This window comes from Quercus suber, unplaced genomic scaffold (genome assembly GCF_002906115.3).
Source record: "Quercus suber isolate HL8 unplaced genomic scaffold, Cork oak 2.0 scaffold_40, whole genome shotgun sequence".
Lineage (NCBI taxonomy): Eukaryota > Viridiplantae > Streptophyta > Magnoliopsida > Fagales > Fagaceae > Quercus > Quercus suber.
Window position 1 is genome coordinate 1,096,648 of NW_027069505.1, and position 21,057 is coordinate 1,117,704.

At 30.7% G+C, this 21,057-nt stretch overlaps 2 protein-coding genes across 2 annotated transcripts; both read right to left on the reverse strand.

The window, feature by feature from the left end:
• Positions 1-1,649: 1,649 nt before the first annotated feature.
• LOC111996152 (probable aquaporin NIP-type) lies at positions 1,650-6,592 on the reverse strand. Its single transcript, XM_024028106.2, has 5 exons — positions 6,446-6,592; positions 5,701-5,922; positions 5,007-5,204; positions 4,241-4,302; positions 1,650-2,054 (listed from the first exon to the last, which is right to left on the reverse strand). The coding sequence occupies exons 1-5, from the start codon at positions 6,557-6,559 to the stop codon at positions 1,844-1,846; spliced, it is 807 nt and encodes a 268-aa protein (XP_023883874.2). The 5' UTR covers positions 6,560-6,592; the 3' UTR covers positions 1,650-1,843.
• Positions 6,593-10,850: 4,258 nt separating this feature from the next.
• On the reverse strand, positions 10,851-14,218 carry LOC111995213 (U-box domain-containing protein 4). The gene is made up of 2 exons (XM_024027129.2): positions 13,655-14,218; positions 10,851-11,966 (listed from the first exon to the last, which is right to left on the reverse strand). The coding sequence occupies exons 1-2, from the start codon at positions 13,978-13,980 to the stop codon at positions 11,111-11,113; spliced, it is 1,182 nt and encodes a 393-aa protein (XP_023882897.2). The 5' UTR covers positions 13,981-14,218; the 3' UTR covers positions 10,851-11,110.
• Positions 14,219-21,057: the final 6,839 nt, after the last annotated feature.

A 21,057-nucleotide genomic window follows, 5' to 3' on the forward strand; every position in this document is an offset into this window, starting at 1 on the left:
CCATAAATCTAACACTTGTGGGCTTAAACTTCCCTTTAATAAGTGGGGGCCCAACAAGTGGGAATTTAATATTTTAAATAGGAGGTAGAGTAAAGTCAGGGATCGAACTCAGGATCTCCTGCTCTGATACTATGTTAAATTACTAATTGTCCCAAAAGTTTAAGCTATTAGGAAATAATGAATTTAATCACTTAACCATAAATCTAACAGAGATTAACTTTCGGTGTTTGCTAAGTGCCATACCTCACCTGATCTCCATATCAATTGGCAAACACCAAAAATTAGTATATGCCGGTATAGCACTCTCCCAATTCCTAAACTCACTCCTGGGTTTGTATTTATTTATATATATATATATATATATTTTTTTTTTTCTGTAGACTTAGTGCGGGAGCTTACAGTGGGAACTGGGAAGATATATGTTTATGTTGACAAAAAGGGACAAAATCAATTATAGTGGTGAGAAAATTATAGTAAAGAAAGGGAAGTTTTAGTTTACCAAAAAAAAAAAAAAAAAGTTTAAGAAGTTTTTTTATAAGGAGACAAAACATTCAATAAGTTGTTGGAGGGAGTTAATGACTTGATTACTACTTTTTATCTACCATTAGATTTAATAGGAATCAACGGTTTAAAAAGTGTTTAACTCTTGCAAAGTTACACCAGGTGTAACTTGAACCCAACTCATGAAAAATCATTACATAAATTTTAAGAGTGTTTGAATTTTACACCCTAAAGTTTCAGAATTTGAGAATGTAAAATTCAAACACCCCCAAATTTTAGAAGTGTAATTTGTAATTTACCCTTGAATTTTTGAATACTGAGATATAATAAAATAATTTTACTTTATTCTTGGACTACAGTTTTTGTCATAATTCAGACATACATGAAAAATTGTGAGCGATTACTAATCGCTTTGACAAAAATACATTGTCTTTTATTCATCATTCACAGTAATCGCTTTGACAAAAATACATTGTCTTTTATTCATCATTCACAATCATTGACATAAGGGTTGTGAAAAAACTGTGGCACAAGAATTGTCTCCGCGGGTTTTTAGCAATTAGCTATACTGGAGTACCTCTGATGAATGATGACCCATTCCGAGCTAACTCCTTAAGAGGCTACTCCCAATTCCTAAACTCACTCCTGGGTTTGTATTTATATATATATATATATATATATATTTTTTTTCTGTAGACTTAGTGCGGGAGCTTACAGTGGGAACTGGGAAGATATATGTTTATGTTGACAAAAAGGGACAAAATCAATTATACGTTAGTGTGGTGAGAAAATTATAGTAAAGAAAGGGAAGTTTTAGTTTACCAAAAAAAAAAAAAAAAGGTTTAAGAAGTTTTTTTATAAGGAGACAAAACATTCAATAAGTTGTTGGAGGGAGTTAATGACTTGATTACTACTTTTTATCTACCATTAGATTTAATAGGAATCAACGGTTTAAAAAGTGTGTAACTCTTGCAAAGTTATACCAGGTGTAACTTGAACCCAACTCATGAAAAATCATTACATAAATTTTAAGAGTGTTTGAATTTTACACCCTAAAGTTTCAGAATTTGAGAATGTAAAATTCAAATACCCCCAAATTTTAGAAGTGTAATTTGCAATTTACTCTTGAATTTTTAAATACTGAGATATAATAAAATAATTTTACTTTATTCTTGGACTACAGTTTTTGTCATAATTCAGACATACATGAAAAATTGTGAGCGATTACTAATCGCTTTGACAAAAATACATTGTCTTTTATTCATCATTCACAATCATTGACATAAGGGTTGTGAAAAAATCTGTGGCACAAGAATTGTCTCCGCGGGTTTTTAGCAATTAGCTATACTGGAGTACCTCTGATGAATGATGACCCATTCCGAGCTAACTCCTTAAGAGGCTTGTCTGTGAATCTGATTAGATTATAAGCAAGTGCTCCAGTGATTGTTCCAATAATTGGCCCAACTATGTACACCCATAATCCTGTATAGGTACGCCTTACAATAGCAGGCCCAATGCTCCTTGCTGGATTCATTGAAGCTCCTGAAATTGGCCTGCAATCATTTTGTTCTAAATTGTGTTAGCAGCATGTCTAAAGAAATATATATATGAAAAAGTTTATTTACAAAATTAGTTGTAATTTTAGGTTATAATTTTACTTAATATATTTTTATTAGAAATGAATTTTAACAAATTCACTATTGGATTATATTTTCTTCTTATATCTTCCATACTTGCAAAATTTCTAGAAAATAAAATATTAATAGTTATGTCATCAATAAATTATTTAAATTGCAAGTTTTTGTAATTTAAAATTATGCATAAAATATAAGCTTGTAAATTATATAGTAAATAATATTCGATTGATATAAAATTTGATATGTGTATTAAGAGCGTAAAGAACATGTAATTTAACGGTTAGATTTTCAAAATATGTAATAATGTTTATTTTATTGAGTAAAGTTGTTGTCTTAAATTACAACTAATTTTGTAGTTAAACTTTATCCATATATATTTGCTTTTGAAAATTGTCGATTTAAATTGTGTTTACTGTTTAGAAGCAAATTTTTCCAGATTACTTAATTTTTGAACATTAGTTAAAGTTTACCAAAGTTTTAAAAATTTGATATAAACAAACAAGTTAAAAAGAAAAGACTTGTGAGTTGTGACAAACCAACTATGAATGGCAGTTGTCAAATCGGCTTAGTTTCTTACATTTATTGTTGAAAATAGTTAAATGCAAAAATTCTGAAATCGTTGTTTCTTTTATTTAAAAAAAATGTTATAAAAATAAATTATTTATAAATTTTTGAGGTCTCAAAAGTTTATGTGACACAATATTATAAGGTTAACCAAAAGTTAAACATATTTAGTTTTATATATTCCTATATTATAAATTAAACTAAAAGTGCAATAATAAATTTTAAAAAAAAAAAAACCAAAATCCGTAAATTTAGGACACACATTAGAGTAAGTAATATGATATATATAATCTAATAATTTTATGATATATCCACGTTGACTTAACATTTAACAACTATGTCATGGTGTTAAAAAAATTCGAAAAGAAAAAAAAAATAAGAATAGTGTTTTTGTGTGGTTTTTGGTTCAAGACTTGAAGTTTTCTTTTGTGTACGTTTTCTTTTAGTTACGCAACATAAGAAAATTTTATTAACCAGGAAAAAAAAATGAAGAAAATCAAATTTTGAGTGTGAGGTGCTTTCCAATTAAAAATATGGGACTTTACTTTTTCAATTAGAAATAAGGACCTTATAATTAAAAATTAAAAAATAAAAATAATAAAGACCTTAGATGATAGCTCTAATGAGTTTTAATCTATAGCATCCGCTCCTGATGATAGATATTATTAGACCAAGACACCAATCGATTTTTTGTGTAAGTGAGGATTGAACCCTAAATCTTTTATTCAACTATTAGAAACTTTATTAGTTAAGCTAACTAGAACCCACAATAAGGACCTCAGTTTACTTAAGGAACAATCATTTTCGACTTAAATTTTTTTGTGACATTTTGATATTTAGTTCTTTTTTTTTTCCTAATGTTTTGTTATATTAAGTGTCTCTTTAACTAAATCTCTGAATGCATCATCAAATTATTGAAAGCACCAAAGACATTTAATAGTATTAGTATAATTATTGTTCATTATCACAATAATGAATGGAAAAAATTTAGTTACAAAATTAGTTGTAACCTTAGGCTACAATCTTACTCAATATCTTTTTATTGGAGGTGAATTTTGATAAATTCACCATTGAATTACATCTTCTTCTTATATTCTTCATGCTTGCAAAATTTTTAGAAAATTAAAGATCTATAGTTATGTCATCAATAAATTGTTTAAATTGCAAATTTTTATAGTTTAAAATTATGCGTAAAATATAAGTTTAGAAATAATATAGTAAATAATATCCGATTGACACAAAATTTGACATGAGTATTAAGAGCGTAAAGAACATGCAATTCAACGGTTAGATTTTCAAAATATATAGTAATATTTATTTTATTGAGTAAGATTGTAATATTAGCGTACAACCAATTTTGTAGAGCGTAAAAAGCATGTAATTTAACAATTAAGTTTTCAAAATATATAATAATATTTATTTTATTAAGTAATATTATAATTTTAGATTATAACCAATTTTGTAACTAAATTTTGTCCCTAATGGACGAAGACATTTAATAGTAGATCACTACTCATTATCACAAAATAGTGAATTACCCCGCAACGAAGACATTCAATACTATGGTCATTCCAATGGCAAGCCCTCCTACTCCAGGTGTCTGTTGAACAAAACAAAAACAAAAGACATGAAATAAATGGAATTTATTGACTTACAAATGTGTTTAATTGTAGTTTTGATCAAAATATAATTTTATGGAGAAAAAAAAAAATTAAAACTGTTTATAAGCAAATAATTTAAAATGCTAAACAAAAGAGCCTTTACCAAACGCGACACTTAGATAATAAAAAATAAGGGGAAAATTGGAAGAGCAGTTGTCGCCAAATTGAAACTTTTTCTCATCCTCTGTTTCGAGTCTTAAAAAATGAGCATATAAAAATGGGTAATATTATAAATACAATATTTTCTCACAACTGCTAAATCAACACGTTATCATGATAACAATCAACAAACTTAATAAGTAGTATTTTATGTGTTTCGGAAATGAGAGAGTTTTTTTTTTTTTTTATTTATTTATTTTCCACAGTGTATTCTCAAAACTTACAACCAAAGATTAATCACTATTCGTGACCGGTGGGCCCTAAATCACTGGTTCATGGAGTTTTTTCAAAGTGCAGGTACCCAAACTCGAACTGAGGAGTACACTCAGTTGAACCTGAGACAAGTACCTTGAAACCGAGTACCCAACCACTCAGACAAGCACTTTGAAAAAGGAGAAAGTTTAGTATTTTATGCATGACAATGAAAAATGAAATTACAGTGTGTAAAGTAACAAAAATATTAAGGTGTATTTGGAGTACATACTGCTCTGTCGTCTGTGCCAACACCAGAGACGACAAACATCAAGAGGAAGGATATCACAATTTCCAGAAATAAGGATTGGCCGTTCGATCCAACTGGTTCAGTTCCAAAGTAAGTTTTAGGGGTTATATGAAACGCTATAGTCAAAGCAGCACTAGCAAGAATTGATCCCATTAGTTGAGCTAGTATGTATAGAGGAACCTGCAGCATACATTGGCAAATCATATATTATGTATCTATAGATATTATGCCACAACTATTGTGGCATTTGTTCCCTGTCACATTTAGAGGAAAAATATTATTATTGTCAATTACTCCTAAGCATTTACAATAAATTAGAATCTAAATTGGGGATGAGAAAGTATATGCATGGTCTATATACTATAATTAGAGAATGTGGGTGAATTCTTGTGGCCTAAATGTTTGATTTATATGGGAAGCAATTTTAATTTGCATGAAAAATAGTTAATACATTCCTTTTTATAATGTTATAGTCAATGGCCTTGTAACTCAATTAGCTCCTCCTAATTGAAAAATGCATTATATGTATATATCTATTTTTAAAAACCTTGTTTTTATTTAGAGTGTGTGATTGATAGAGTATAAATTGTAATTGATCGAGTATAATCCAAAACAATTAGGGTGAGATAGCGAATTTCAACATAATATTCAGGTGGACCCTTAAGAAGAAAATTACCTGTTTATAAGGGAATCGGCGAAAGATGGCGAAACTAATAGTGACTGCTGGATTAAAGTGAGCTCCAGAGATATGACCAACAGTATAAATCATGACCATCACAATCAAACCCCATGTCACACAAATGCCTGGAAATGTGACCGACCCATAAATCTTATTCACAACAACTGATCCACAGCCAGCAAATATCACAAAAAAGGTACCAATGACTTCTGCAATGAACTGCAAATAAATATAAAGAATAAGTACAACCATACACAATTAATTCTAATTTCCATTTGAAAATTCAATCATATTGAGAATTTATTGAGATATTATTATGTATGATATGATGTATTGAACTTTAAGTAAAAAACTAATGTGACAATCTTTTAATGGATGGTGTAAAATATGGGTTTTACACTCCATTCTTACTAAATTCGAACTCTTCTTAGAAATCATATCCTATAATGTTTATGTAACAATGAGGAACATTTCTTCTAGGTGTAACACTTAGTATCCGTTTAGTTAGACAATTTGAAAGCCTCAAAGTACATTTTTAAAACCCAAAACGCTGTTTTGCAACAACAACAACAACAACAACAACAACAACTCCTTATAGCTTTCTTAGCTTTTTTACAAAGGTTCATTTTAAACCCAAAATTTTGTTTTGCAGCAATTTTTACAAATGCGCCTTTAAAAGACATCTTTACATTTGAGAAAAGAGAGAGAGAGGAAGAGGAACACTAATTTTTTATTGACTAACCTTTTGTGCGATAGTTACCGTTGAAGGGGATGAGAAAAGACCAGAGTCATAATTGGTTTTGCATGTGGTCTTTGGACATTCCTCTTCTATGTGATCAATAGATATGCTGGCCATTGTTGTGAACAAAAATTTATGACATTCTGAGAAAGAAACTTTTGAAGATTTTATACCCTATTTGGTTAAGGAGATTTGGGGGGAAAATAGAAAAAATGGGAGAAATAATAGGAGAGAAAATCAATTTTTTGGTTGTTTGGTTGGGAGAGAAAAGGGGAGGGAAAATTGGTGGGGCTCAAGTATTTTCTCTGCCCACCGAATTCCCCTCCTCAATCTAGACTTTTTTAAAGTCAAAAACACATTTATCCAGTATCTAATAATTTCTCTTACAAATGTTTTAGGAATAGGGTCAATAACGTTACACCAATAAACAATGACTTCATTTAGAAATAAGGATAACAATGTCAAACACCCAATTTAAAATACATGTTCAAAAAAAGAAGTATTAAAATTTAGTACTTTTTTTTCCTGTTCACAATCATTTTTTTTCCTAAAATTTCTTTTACATTCATTTTTTCCCCTAAATTTCAGCCATTTTTTTATCATTCATTTCCCCCTTTACGTTGACCTTTTTATTTCCCCTAATATTTAGCTTTTTTTTCATCCAAATAAAACACCCCCGGTTAAATTTAAAAAATCACCTCTTACTGACCTTTTTTATATGTTTTTTTTAAAAAAAAATTAAAACAAACATTTTCTATATATTTAGGGGAACTTTTTGAGAAAAAACATATTCTATTTGAATTCAAATTACTGATACTTTAAAAAAGAAATACTTATCATTATCCTAATCTTTTCTCTATATCACTTTTATTATTATTGCTGAGGCCCACTATGCCACTTTTAAATACACGTTCAAGTAGGTTCCATTTAACTCAACTGGTAAAGTTTTTAATGATTAAATAAGAGATATGATATTTAATCCCCGTCTACACCAAAAACTGATTAGTGTCTTGGTTCAATAATAAAGAACTATCACTATGTAAGAGGTAAAAAGTTAACTAATTGTAATTATTAGGGGGCAAACAAGTCATATTACCAATTTTCAAAATCCTTGAGTTTAGATAAACGTCTACTCTCCCACTACACAAATTCAAATGTCATTAAGTTTATCACAACTAAACTTTTGGGGATATCTACTTCAAAAATTAAAACTGTTTGGAACTTTTCATCTATTTAAGTTTTAATTCAATTTCTTATCGCCTTCAAAAAAAAAAATTCAATTTCTTTTCTATTTTATAACACATTTGATGGGTCCATCTTCATATTAGTGCAAATATCATATGTGACTATACATTTGTTACATTCAGTGGTTTCCTTATTTTTCTCTCACATTTGATGATTTGATCATCACATTAAGCAATAACAGTATCAAATATGACTGTATTTTTGTCACATTCAGTGGTTTATTTATTTATCCATTTTCTCATATTTGATGGCTCCATTATCACGTTAGGCAATATCAATAAGTTGGGTGTGTGGTGATATGGAACCTAGAAAATGTAATGCGATGTGTGGTAATATGGAACATTTTTTTATACTATTTTTATATGGAAGACTTGATCTATGAGTGATTATTTGAATCCCATTATTTCAATGTTAAATTGCATAAAGTTGCAATTTTTCCAAAGAGATCACACAGGCTATGTCTTTAAATATGATACAATCAAAGCTAAAATCGAAACTGACCACATGAGACTTTAAAATGTTGTTCAATGTTTTAATTGTTGAACGACCTCAATTAAATAGCAAGATATGAAAGAGCTAAAGCTAGCAATATTTTGAATAACTGATTAAAAGTATTCAACATCTTTGGACTACATTGTCTTTTCTCTTAATAGAATTTTATAAATACAAAGATAACTTGATTATCTCTCCCTCTAATCTATTGTTGTCGTACTTCTGCTCCAGTGCACTATCTGCATGTCCCTGGTGTAGGGGGAGGGGGAAGAAACAAGTTAAAAACAGTCAAATCTATGAAATAAAAACATAATCAAAATCTGTCAAACAGAGGGTCAAATGAGGGCATAATCCCAACAAACATAACATCAGTATCTCCAAAATTTAGGCATTATATGATACTACCCACAAAAGTGTTTTTTGCTATTGTCCACAGGCAGTAGTGTATAATTGAATATCAATAATCAAGTTATATTTTGACAACTCTTAAACTTTAATGTTGGAACCCAAAGATGTTGGTGCTTCCCCTAAACTTCAAGTCATATGAATATTGCAGACAAACATGCTAGTGAACAACAGATTTGATGAGCTACGGTTTGTCATATCACATATGGACAATGAAACAAATAGACTCCAACTCTGTTCCTGTGGATAGAGCAGTGAATGAAACTTAAGATCTCAGTTAGACAATAGGTTTCAGCAGAATTGCAGGGTTCATTATCTAGTTACAACATAGGATTTTATTTAGAATTGAATTGCATGGTTGATTTCCCAGTTACAAATTATTTAATTTAATAATACCAACCAAATCGATCCATTGCCTTAAAGGCTTTCACTAGATAACCGCAGTTCACTTTTATGTCCATATAACACTACAAATTTAGAATTCATCATTTAGAAAATTAAATTAAGTGGATAATTTTTACCTTACTACTCCGAGAAATCAATCCAAGTACAAAGTGAGGCTGAAAAGGAAACAAAGAATAAATTATTCATACTAATAAGCTGAGTTATTTTGATAGGAAAAATGAAATGGTTTTGTATAAGTCAAGTTATTAAAATTAGATATTACTTTAAAAAAAATGTTATAAGTGTTTGGACTCATTTCACAGAAGGCAGAAGCAATACACAGAATAAGCAAATAATTCAACTTATATAATAAGCAATACGTGATGAAGCACTTTCTGTATAGGATAGTAGTAGTTTGGAAAAGGTGAAGAAAATTCAGAAAGAAGAGCTTAAAAAAATCTATGTTTTTTAAAAATGTTTTTCCTGCATTTTTTAAAATAGCAACATCTAACAGAAGTTAACAAAAATGTTTTAATTGAATAAACTTAAAGCTCAGATTATCAATTAAACGAATTTAAAGTTATAGGACTAAATTGAGTTTTGGTCAAAGTTAAAAGGTAAAATTTGTAATTTAGAATAGATTTTTTTTCATCTACTATTTAATGACATGGACTATTTTAACGTATTATCAAAATGTTAGGCACTTTTAAGACATTAGAAACCATTTTAAAACATGAGGCAAAATTAGGGACCAAAATCGTAATTAAACTTTTTTTATTTATTTATTCCTTTTCTTTTCCTTGATTTTCTCCTCCAGTGTAAGTATAAATTCAATGCTTCTAAGGCATTTCTCAATATGAGATAGAATGTATTGTCAATGTTGTAACATTACAGCAAAAGGCTTTTCACGAGCTACACATGGCCAAAGCCTATACATGCAATTAACATAAGGTACAAAATCAACATGGAATGCAATTAAAACAAAACAATGTCGTTTCTCAAAAAAAAGAAAAAAGAAAAGAAAACAATGTCAATCAATAAAAGTGAAAACTGGAACCACAGAAAGTCTAGACTAATAAATAAAAATCTGTGAAACAACAAAGTAGTTGAGTGACGTGGGTCAAGTCCTACCTTAGGATTTGTACACAAGAAAAAGTTAACAAACCGTTAAACTGCTACGACAAGTGAATGCAACCTTTAAGAATTGAATTTCTTACCTCTGACAAGTCTAGTTTGGTCAGGCTACCTAACTTTTATTGTTATCCGTTCAGTAATCAATCATACTTCAAAGATTCCAGAAAATTCGATTACAGTGAAAACAAAAATTGAGGATTGAAGCCAACGTTGAGTGAAATTTTGTCACTGATCAAAGCAAAGATCAATTCAACAATCAACAAACAACAAACAGATGCTGACCCGACGCCCATCAATCTTGAACCAGAAGCAGCCTCAGGAACTACTGTATCTGTATCATTTATCACATGAGAGTCGAATGATTTACAAATAACCATCAGATGGTGTCATAGCTGAATATTAAATTCCAAAGACTTAAAAACTGATTTCGTCTGGTGAATTAGAATCTGTGTGATTTCATTTGGGCTTTTTTCTTGGGTCCGGTTAATGGCATACATTAATCATCAATTTTAAGAAATTTTTCATGAAAAATGAAAAAAGTTACCAACTTTTTTAACAGTTTTTTCAATTTTTTATAAAAAACTTTTCAAAATAGTTTATTAAGATATATCTTAAGAGCATATGTTAATAAAATCCTTGCGTTTCAATTCAAAAATGTCAATGGACTTTAGAAACTTCAGCTATGATTTCTGTAACTCTACATAGGTCACCCTTATCATACAAGGAAAAATTATGGTACATAAACAAATGGAGAAAGAAGAACTGTACTATTTGTAAAACACTATTAATACAGCAAGTTCCTTTACAAACCAACTACAAAATTATGCTTTAAACTTCAAACAACCTTTTAAGTTTATTGACATCTACCAGTCACCCGATACCACCATAGACGGCCTGGACTGGCATTCCTTACTATACTCTCTCTTTTTTTTTTCTTTTTTTTAATGCTATGGAAAATTACATTTTACAAACCCCATGTGGAAAAGACAAAGGTGTAAACCAAATCGATCATTTTGAAGAAACTTCAGAAGTACAACTAGCAATAGGCAGCTTCTCAGTTGGTGTGCATACCAAAGCCCTTTGTTGTAAATGTCTCAAGCTCTGTTCCATGCTAACTTGCACCATCTCTGCTAGCATCTTCTTTGCTTTTACGGATTGATCCTCTCCATCAATTTGAGATATAATGTTACACACTATGTTCTCCAGTGTGTCAGGTTGAAGCTCGGATCTTGAATATGGAGACTCTCTCAGCAACTGCAAGAGCATTTGTGCTTTAGACTGAGACTTGGGTGTTCCTTGAACAGTGAGCTCAAGAAGTCCAGGTATTACCCCTTCTCTAAGAATCGGTTCCCTATATTTACATCGATCACTCTGACACATTGTCAGTAATGCTCCCACTGCATGCTCTCGACTTTGGAGAGAGCCATTTTCAAGCACCTCAACCACTGCAAGCACTCCACCTTCTTCTGATGTCAAAGCAATTCTGCCTTCATCGAAACCCACTAAAGACTCTATGAGAGCACTGCATTTTTCAGCAGTTTTTGAAGATTTTTTACAGTTTTTAAGCAAATTAACTATTGACGGGATTGGTTCAGTTTCAAGAATGACATGAAGATTATTTGGGTGTGTTGAGAGATTGGAAAGGGCCATTACTGCATCAGCCCTGGCTTGTGGACTTCCATGTTTAAGGATTTGCACAAGGAGAGGAATGGCACCAGAAGCAGTTATAATTGGCTTGTTGACGGTTGAAGCAGATAGAGTAAGCAGAGAAGCAGTGGCATACTCCTGTAGGTTTAAATCTTGTGACTTGAGGAAACTAATTATGGGTTCTAAGGCACCAGCTTCCACAATGCTGATCTTATTCCTGCAATGTAAAAAACAAGTATTAATTTATTAAACTTCCTTTGAACACTGTCTAAATTAATTTTGTCTACAAAATCTGCTAGAAGTGTGCAAGGTATTATATCATTTATATCATCCAAGCAGTCAAGTTAACAAGGAAACATGTGATTGTTGTCTATTATGCAATTCTTGATGTCCAATATGAGATTGCATGTAATCCACCTTAAAGCAAGAGAGAGCAGATCGAAACTCTGCAGTTTTTTTTTTTTTTTTTTTGTTGAAAGAATGGTATTCTGCGGTTGATGGGGCATAAAGTGAAATACTCGGGAATTTTCATTCTAAAATATACCTCCTTGGATAAGTATGCACAAGTCTGACGACATAACAAATACTTGAACATAACTTCCATGGGTTAGATATGAGGTTTAAAAACATCAAAAAAATGTCAACTAACTATAAAGAAGATGCATACAGTATAATTTCAAATGTTAGGATGCTTCGATTCTATCATCTTATCTCATATGAACTGCATAATAGTTCTCCTTAATTACTTAGTATGTATTACACACTTTTTTTTTTGTTGGTATAAAATCATATTAAGAACACAATATTTTTCATAATTGTTAACATGACCGACTTTTATTTAGATCAATTGGGTAAAAAGTTATCCTGGAAATGATAATTAGGGAGGAAGGATGAACCAAAAAAAGAACAAAAAAAGAAAAAGAAAAAGAAAGAAAGATAGAAGAAAAAAAGAAAAAGAAAGTAAATACTACGACTTTGAAAAAAAAAAAGTAAAACGCTCAAACACGCAAAAGGGTAAAATTAAAAGTGAAAAAAAAAAAGGAAAGAAGGGTAGAACCCTTCAAACTCACATAAGGTATATGATTTGTTTCTACTTTCTACATCAGCAAACAGAAGCGAACCCACAACACATTATAATACAACAACTATAACTTGAAAGACAAGATATAAGAAAAGAAAGCAAAAGGAAGAGTAACATGTGAACCAAACCCACCATGGAATCCGATCACGCTTTCCAGTCTCAACTACATAATTATTATTTAATTATATTATTAAGCATCCAATTCCTTCCAAACCCAAAAAAAAAAAAAAAAAAGTAGACTGAAATTAACATAGATAGAATCATTTTATGCTACAATAAATATAACAACTTTAAAAAATAAAAATAAAAATAAAACCACGTGTCTAGTAACAAATTTATAAGAAAAAAGGTCAATCATTATTTATTTTTATTTCATATTCAAATATTTAATATTGAAGTTTATTTTTTTTATAAATAATATTGAAGAATAAATGAAAAAAAAGAAAACAATAATAATATGTAGCATATTTGTTTTTCCTTCATTGTTGGTCTATCTTTTCGTGCCCATATTCTCACGAACCAATAAGATTAAAGAGAAAAATATAAAACATTAAGAGAGAGAAAGAATAAACAACAGAATCTTGGAACACCGTACCAAACCCCCACAACTTTTTCAACCAAATTGATGAATCCGAGGAAAAAGTATACATGGGCTATGGTTGGATATTTTTATTTTTCTTCTTCTTATTATTATATTTCTCCAAATAAATAACTAAATATTAATAAAAAAGTAAAAAAAAAAAAAAAAACACAAAAGGTATAACAAAGTTTTACGCAATATCCTAGAATGAAATCTGAAGCAAAGAACAATAATTTGAACTTACTTTTCGTCTTTGACGGCGAGGTTAAGGAGGGCGAGGAGGGCGGCTTCGTGTTGGGGCTGTGACTCGGGCGAGTCGATTCGGACTCGGAGCATGGAGACGAGTGGCTTCACGGCTTCGGAGAGCTGGCGGCGACACCGCTGGGATGTTTTGGTGAGCCGTCGGATCTCGCGGGCCGCTTGGAGCTTGGAATCGGAGTCGTCCGATTGGATCAGAAGAAGGGCTCGCTGTACAGCGGAGGAGGAGGAGGAGATGGGTCGGGTCATGTTGTTGTCGGCCTCGGAATTGGAGTCGGCGCTATGGTTATCTGCAGCGGATTCCATCACCATATATATATATATACTACTCTGTATGTATTATGCAGAATTGAAAGAAGAGCAGAATTGAAAGAAGAAAGAGAGAGAGAAGAGAGATATAAAAGAGAGAGAGAGAGAGAGAGGAGAGGTGTGGGATTGGGGGGTAGGGTATAGGAGTAGAGAGTAGGACGGTAGAGGTAGGGGAAGAAAGGAAGTGTGGTCTCTTTTTATTTTTGGTTGTTTGTTTTGTTTTTTTTTTTTGGTGGTGTTGTTGTTGTTTGTTGGTTTGCTTTTTATCATTCATTTGCTTTTTTTTTTTTTTCAACTTTCAACGGCTTTTCTTTCTTGTTTGGCAGTTGTTGGTTTGGGTCGTTCGGTAAAAAGCAAGGTTGATGAATTATATATTATTTAAATAATAAAATTCATATATATCTTATGAGTAAGTTTAGTGCCATAAATTTTTTCACAACTTTATTATGTGAAGATTCGTGAATAGTAAAATCATGAACCTACATGGATTCATTATTTTATTTTTACTATACACGAGTCGGCACGTAGCAAAATTATGGTAAAATTGTGAAAAAGTTTGTGACACTGAACTTAATCATATCTTATATCTATCATAGAGCTTGTTATTCGTGGGGGGAAATTTCCTTCTCTTTTGGCCATTGATCAATGCCCGCCTTGGTATGGCATCTATCTCCACCTTTAACTTTGGATATTCTAAGTAGCTCTATAAACAAATACGATAACTCCAATTGACAATTTTCTTTCAAACTAGTTGGGGGAAAGTAGAAAAGAAAAATGATAAATCTATAAACTATTTTATGAATTTTTTAATATGTAAATTGCTAACTTAATAAGCGGTTATTAGTAAATAAAAAAGTAATGATAATGATAAGTTCACAACTTTAATATGATAAACTATAAATAGTAGAGAAAAAATTGTAGGTTTAGGTAAAAATGACATATAATTAATCACAGTCTGCTACATAAAATAGTTGTGAAAAACTATGTGATAAAGGGTATTATAAAGGGTGTAATTTTAGAATTACTTGAGGAATTATTAACAAATGGAATAATTCTAATTGACAAATTTTTTTTAGACAAAGTTTTCCTCCAACAGTTATGTGACGATGGATAAAAACATCAACTTTTATTACCTAAATAAACAAGTTACATAACTCATTCAAAGCTGGAGTAGTTATAACTGCTTGGGTTTAATATTATGTACTTCATATTGCCCAAAACAAATAAAAAGTCACATGAATCAAACAAATAAAAAGTCACATGAATAATTAAACATGTAATTTGACTTTAAGTTAACTACTTTGAATAATAAATTTTTAGTCCAATAGCTTCTAAATCTAACACCACTCACGGCTTCACAACTCAATTAATTGTTATTCCAGTCTCCAATAGCTTCTAAATTAATATAACTGTTGTGTAATTATCTGATTAAATGATGTAATGGAAGTGAATTTATCTGTTTAATGATGAAGATATTTTTTATTGATAAGCTAACAATTTTGTAACTCAAGTGCTCAACTACTAATCCAAGAAGGTATTTGGTATGAAATGATACTATGTTAACGGTATCAAAATCTAATAAATGTGAGACTTCAGTAAAAAATAACTACTCCACTAACAAATGAAAAGACATATGTTAGTGAGCAGTTATTTTTATGCACATATCTCTCATTTATTGAGTTTTAATACGGATGATATGGTATCATTTGATATAAAATACTTTTTTCCACTAATCCTTCCTAGTGTTTTCAATGAAGACATTCAAAATTCAAATCTCTCTTCCCTAACAATCGAACAATTAAAAAAATTCTTATTAATAAAAAAACATAAGAATCCTTTTACATCATTGGTCATGTGTATTTTATCACTTTTATGAAAGAATAATTTTTTTAAATATTTATTTATTTGATTCTTAAATTTTTTTTTTTTTATTTCTTTGCTATGAATGAGAAAGAATGAGAGATGAATGTGTCAATGGAAAACAGAGATTCAGTTATATTTAAATGACTTATTATAAAGCCACATAAAGAGATCCAAAATAGCACTAAAATAGATGTAGTGAAGACAAATATGGTAAACAATAAATGACAAATAATATGTATTAACTCATAAAAAACAATACTCCAATTCTTACTAAAAAATATCCATGCAATAAATTGTAATTAAGTAGAGTTGAATTTTGCTAAGAGTCTTGTAATTCAATTGATTTCTATCTTATGGTATTTTCAAGGGAAATATCTAAGGTTTAAATCCCTTTCTTCAATTATCAAATTATAAAAAATTAAAAATAAAATAGCATGAATTTTAATAAATATTAATTTGAAAATAAACATGCGCTCAAACGCTTGACTCAAACTTGAAAATAAATATTAATTTAATTTAATTTTTTATATAAAAAGAATAACATGCTTGACTCAAACGCTTCCTTTATAATTGTAAAATGACGGGTGCATGTGATATAATTTGAATGAGATTTATGGGAAGGGAAAACACAATGATGGAACATGTGATAGAATATAGGAGCGTGAAAAAGGAGGAATGCTCATGAAAACATAGATTAAAGTCAGATGGTAGCGCGCGACTCTCATGCTTTCTGATTCTTTACTCTAGAACTATTGAACTAGTTTTAGTTCTTATTTTCTATATTTTTTGTAGCTCAATTATATTTTTTAGTGTTTTTAATAGAAACATTTAGAATTTAAATTTGTGTGGTGCGACATCTTCCATTCACACTAGAAAATTTTGTGACATGATATGTCTAGGCGGGGATTAAATTTCAGATCTCTTATTCAACAATCAGAGATTTTATCAGTTGAGCTAATTAGAACCCATAATAAGTTATAAATTTTATTAAGTAACAATAGCCAAATCAGCTTGAATTACAACAATACTGTGTGGTGGGACATCTTTCATTTACACTAGAAAAATTGTGACATGACATGTCTAGTAAGATTATGAGTTACAGAGTTTCCCTCATAATAAACATGAGAAAATCTAATACTATATAAAAACTCTATAAAAAATTTGCATCCTGTATCAAATGACCAAAAGAAGCTAAAGAGAAAGATTCATTCTTAAGAAAATTGATCACCAACTCCGAATCACCTTCAAGAACAGCTAAAACTAAACCCAATTCTCAAGCAAATAACTTGGATTTAACTTTTTCATATTAATCATGAGCTTGAACTATTTTTATATTGATTTTATCTTTTAGATAACTTGTATTGATTAGTGTGTAGGCCATGTTTTTGGGTTTGCAATTAGTTCAATTCTCTTATCATCATACAAGAGGCTCGAGTTTTGAATCATACCTATACTAAAACGAAAATCATTAATGTCTTGACTCAAAGGTACATAACAATTATCTTGGAGTGGGTCTATCTATGAATTTCAAATCTTTATGATATATATAAATTTTTCCCTTTAAATCGATTTGTTGTACTAACTGATTTTTAGAGGACTGCTCAGTTAACATGAGGCCGCAAAGCAGAGAAGCACCAACAGAATTTTGTAATTCACTTTAAAACCTTTATCTTGAAATCAATCTATTCATTATTAAGAAGAGAACAATAATATTTTTTTGATTTTCTAATTTTGGTTCATGGGAAACCAAACAATTAAAAACTGAAATGTCATGATGATTAGATAATTCCTTTTATTTTTCTTTAGGAACTACTATTAGGAAATTTTTTTGATAATAAAGTAAATGAAAACTTTTTCTTTCCATTTCTTTTTCCTCCCAGATTTTAGGAAATTTTTTTATTATATCCCAATTATGGTTGGTGTAGTTTTAACAAATATGGATTTAATAATGGCCAAGACTAATATGGCTATTTATCTGGTCTTCCTAAACAAATTTTTTTGATAGATATTATAAGATTAATCTATAATTTCCCCTCCATGATGATTACTCTTTATTATTATATGTGCAAATTAGATTTTTAAAGGATATAAAAGTGAATATCTCTAAATCCAAACCCTAGTACATTTGAAATAACATTTGTTAAAGCTAAAGATGATATTTTTCTACTGCAAAGAAAGAAAAGGGTGAATGGATGCAAGTTACTTAAGGAAAATAGACTTAGAAAGTACGTGTAAAATCCCAAAGAAAGGGGAAGCAAAACCACGGCATGGAGTATGAACTAAATACCCTTACAACTGTACAAATTCATTTTGCTCAAAAATGTTTACAATGGAATAGAGCTTTTTGTTGCTCTTGCGACGTATATCTTTCTATCTTTTTCCTCTCATTCCTTCTTGTATATGACCAATGTCATTTCTTTTATAATACAAGAAAGCACCTGGTTTACAAGGACAAAATGGCAGCACTCTATTAGCGCTTGCATAGTCCAAAGAACAGCTTGCAATCATACAATATTGGTTGCTGGCAGGAAGAAAGAGAAAGAGAGCTGAAGGAGAGGAATAAAAGAGGGAGAAAAATGCTAGCCACAGTCATGGGGAGACATGATCGTGGGCTGTCCTTCCCATGAGATGAGCCATTAAAGGTGAAACATGTGTATACTTTGCTGCTTAAGCAAACTACTTACTAATGAGGATACCCAGTGTAGCACCATTTTAGTAATGGACTGGTACCACTCTAGGGTAGTGCTTCGGGTGTGGCACGCACAGTACGTCTGAGGGAGTCTCCCTTATCCTAATGAATGTGCAACTATACCTAATGTGCCTCTGGTACACACCATTTGTGTGCCCTGGAATCCAGGTCTTCTCACTTAGCCGTGACATTCCTCTAATCCCTACATGAGTAAGTTTAAGGTCGGGATGTGTTATAAAGGTTTGACTTGGCGAAAGAACCACATACCCTTGGTTTTATACTTGGTGATTGTACAATTATCAAGTCGAAACACCGATTAGTTTTGGTGTAGACGAGATTCAAACGCATATCTGTTACTTGATGACAAGAAGATTTACTAATTGAACTACATGGAACTCAATTCCTATATGAAAAACTTGGGTTTGAATCCTCTTACTGCAACTTGTTTTAAGGGGTGAAAAGCTCTCTACTACTAAATGCAATATATATATGATTAGACTATTTCTTACTTTGTTCAATAAATGTTGTGTTTTTTTAATAAAAATAAATGTGTGTATTTTTCTTTCAATTTGTTGGATAAATCATCACTTTTGTAGTTTATCATTTTCTTACTTCTACTAATATTATTTTAGATTTTACTTAAACTTTTTTTGTGCCCTATAATTGAATGAAGTTAATCTTTTTAAGGATGAAAATTAATTGTTCCCTAGCTTGGATGTTTTTTAAAGGGGAAGGAGAAGGGTTTGAAGGGATTTGGAGGGAGAGAGAAGGGGTTCCACTTATATTAAAAAGAATTATCAATTTTTTCCTTTATTATGTCAATTTATATCCATTTCTTTAATATGATCATTTCCCTCCCTTGGCCTCTTTTCCCCTATTTAATATTTAAAACATTCAAACATAAGTGAGTAATCAATTCTGCTTCTTCCTACTTAAATTTTAAAACATTTAAACAAAGGAAAGACGTAACCATTTTTATCTTCAAACTTCCAAAACACGTGGTTGGTCTTTCTTTAAACCTTAGGTTTCTTGTAAGTATTCAGTTCTGTAAAAGTTACATCATGTCATTGTATAAATTGTGATCCCACGTAAGGGTGGGATTTTTTTAGGCCTAGCTGGTCTTGAGGGAAAGAATGGATGAGGACTTGGAATCGACGTGGAAAATATTTTATTTGGTGGAGGAAAAGCATGGAATTGTGATAGAAGAAGAGTTGGTAGAAGATGTGAGAAAGAAAGGGAAACATTTGTTTGATGGTGAAGTAATAATTTTAAAACCCTTTCAAATCCGAGGCACTAAAGATCGTGATAAGAAACCAACCATATGCATAAAAGTGGGAGAAAATTTGTTTCCATTCAGTTTTTAATCTTGTTTTTTATTACTCCTCCTCCAAACTACAATCATGCCATAGATGTGGAGATCTGAAACAACAATACATGTCTTGAAGAGATTGTTTTTGGGCCCTACATGTTTGGATTAAATTAAGAAAAATTCGAGTACAACTAATTTCATACTCATTTTCATAAGTATTAAATGTGACTGACTGTGAGTGATGGGAAAAAAAAAAAAATTATGTGAAAATAACAGAAAGTCAGTCACAATTAATCACATATATAAGATAATTGCAAAAATAAATGCGAAATTGGTTATGATCTTAAAATAATTAGCGAGTTAAATGTCCCTTTGCAACCAAATATTTTCCAAAGAACCCGTCCTTAGATGACTTCACCAGAAATTGACATGACAGCAATCTACCAGGACCTAAAAATTGGTCTCTGTCTTTGCTACATGGACAAACTAGCTAGCTCGCAATGCTCTCATCTCATCTTCAAGAAAGAATAGAAAAATATCAACTAAAAAATAAAAATCTTGCCAATGAATATTTCTTTCTCGCTTTCCCTGGTTCTTCACATAATACTTCCCTCTTCGAGATCTACATTAGATGAAAGTGTTTTAAGGGAAACCTACCTTTCTTGGGGGCAGGAGACTTCCTTAGGGAAATGAAGGGTAGATGAAAAAAAAAAATTAAGTTTTTTTAGTCGTATTTAACTATTTATATTTTATAGCACACATACTCTTCTACACAAATTTATACACACTTTTAAATAACTGAAATTAAAAGTAACTCAAGTAACTTAAATTTTTTTGTGAATTCTAATTACTTCAATCGGTAAAGTTTCTTATGGTTGAATAAAAGATCTAGGATTCAATCTATATCTACACAAAAAATTAATTAATATCTTGATTTAATGATAAAATAATATCATTACACGAGGAAATTATAGGTCGGAACTCTTAAGTGAGTAAGTTGAATTGTGGGCAATTTGATGTGGTCTTGAGTGACATGGCGTGGCAAAAGAGTTACATTCCACTTTATATGATTTTAATGCTAATATCTAACCACAACTGTACTCTAGAGGACTGCAGCAAATTCTTTGAGTCGGCAGTGGGTGGACTTACCGTGAACCAAACACGTGCGCAAATCTTTTTTGGCCAATAAAGCAAGACTCCAGCATGAACAGCGACTCAC

Excerpts from the sequence above, each read along its gene's own strand:
- LOC111996152 (XM_024028106.2), bottom strand. The coding sequence starts at position 6,559 with ATGGCCAGCATATCTATTGATCACATAGAAGAGGAATGTCCAAAGACC. Across the intron at positions 5,205-5,700 it reads GCCGATTCCCTTATAAACAG|GTTCCTCTATACATACTAGC; the intron begins GTAATTTTCTTC and ends TGTATGCTGCAG. Across the intron at positions 2,055-4,240 it reads TTGAATGTCTTCGTTGCGGG|GCCAATTTCAGGAGCTTCAA; the intron begins GTAATTCACTAT and ends AAATGATTGCAG.
- LOC111995213 (XM_024027129.2), bottom strand. The coding sequence starts at position 13,980 with ATGGTGATGGAATCCGCTGCAGATAACCATAGCGCCGACTCCAATTCC. Across the intron at positions 11,967-13,654 it reads CTCGCCGTCAAAGACGAAAA|GAATAAGATCAGCATTGTGG; the intron begins GTAAGTTCAAAT and ends TTTACATTGCAG.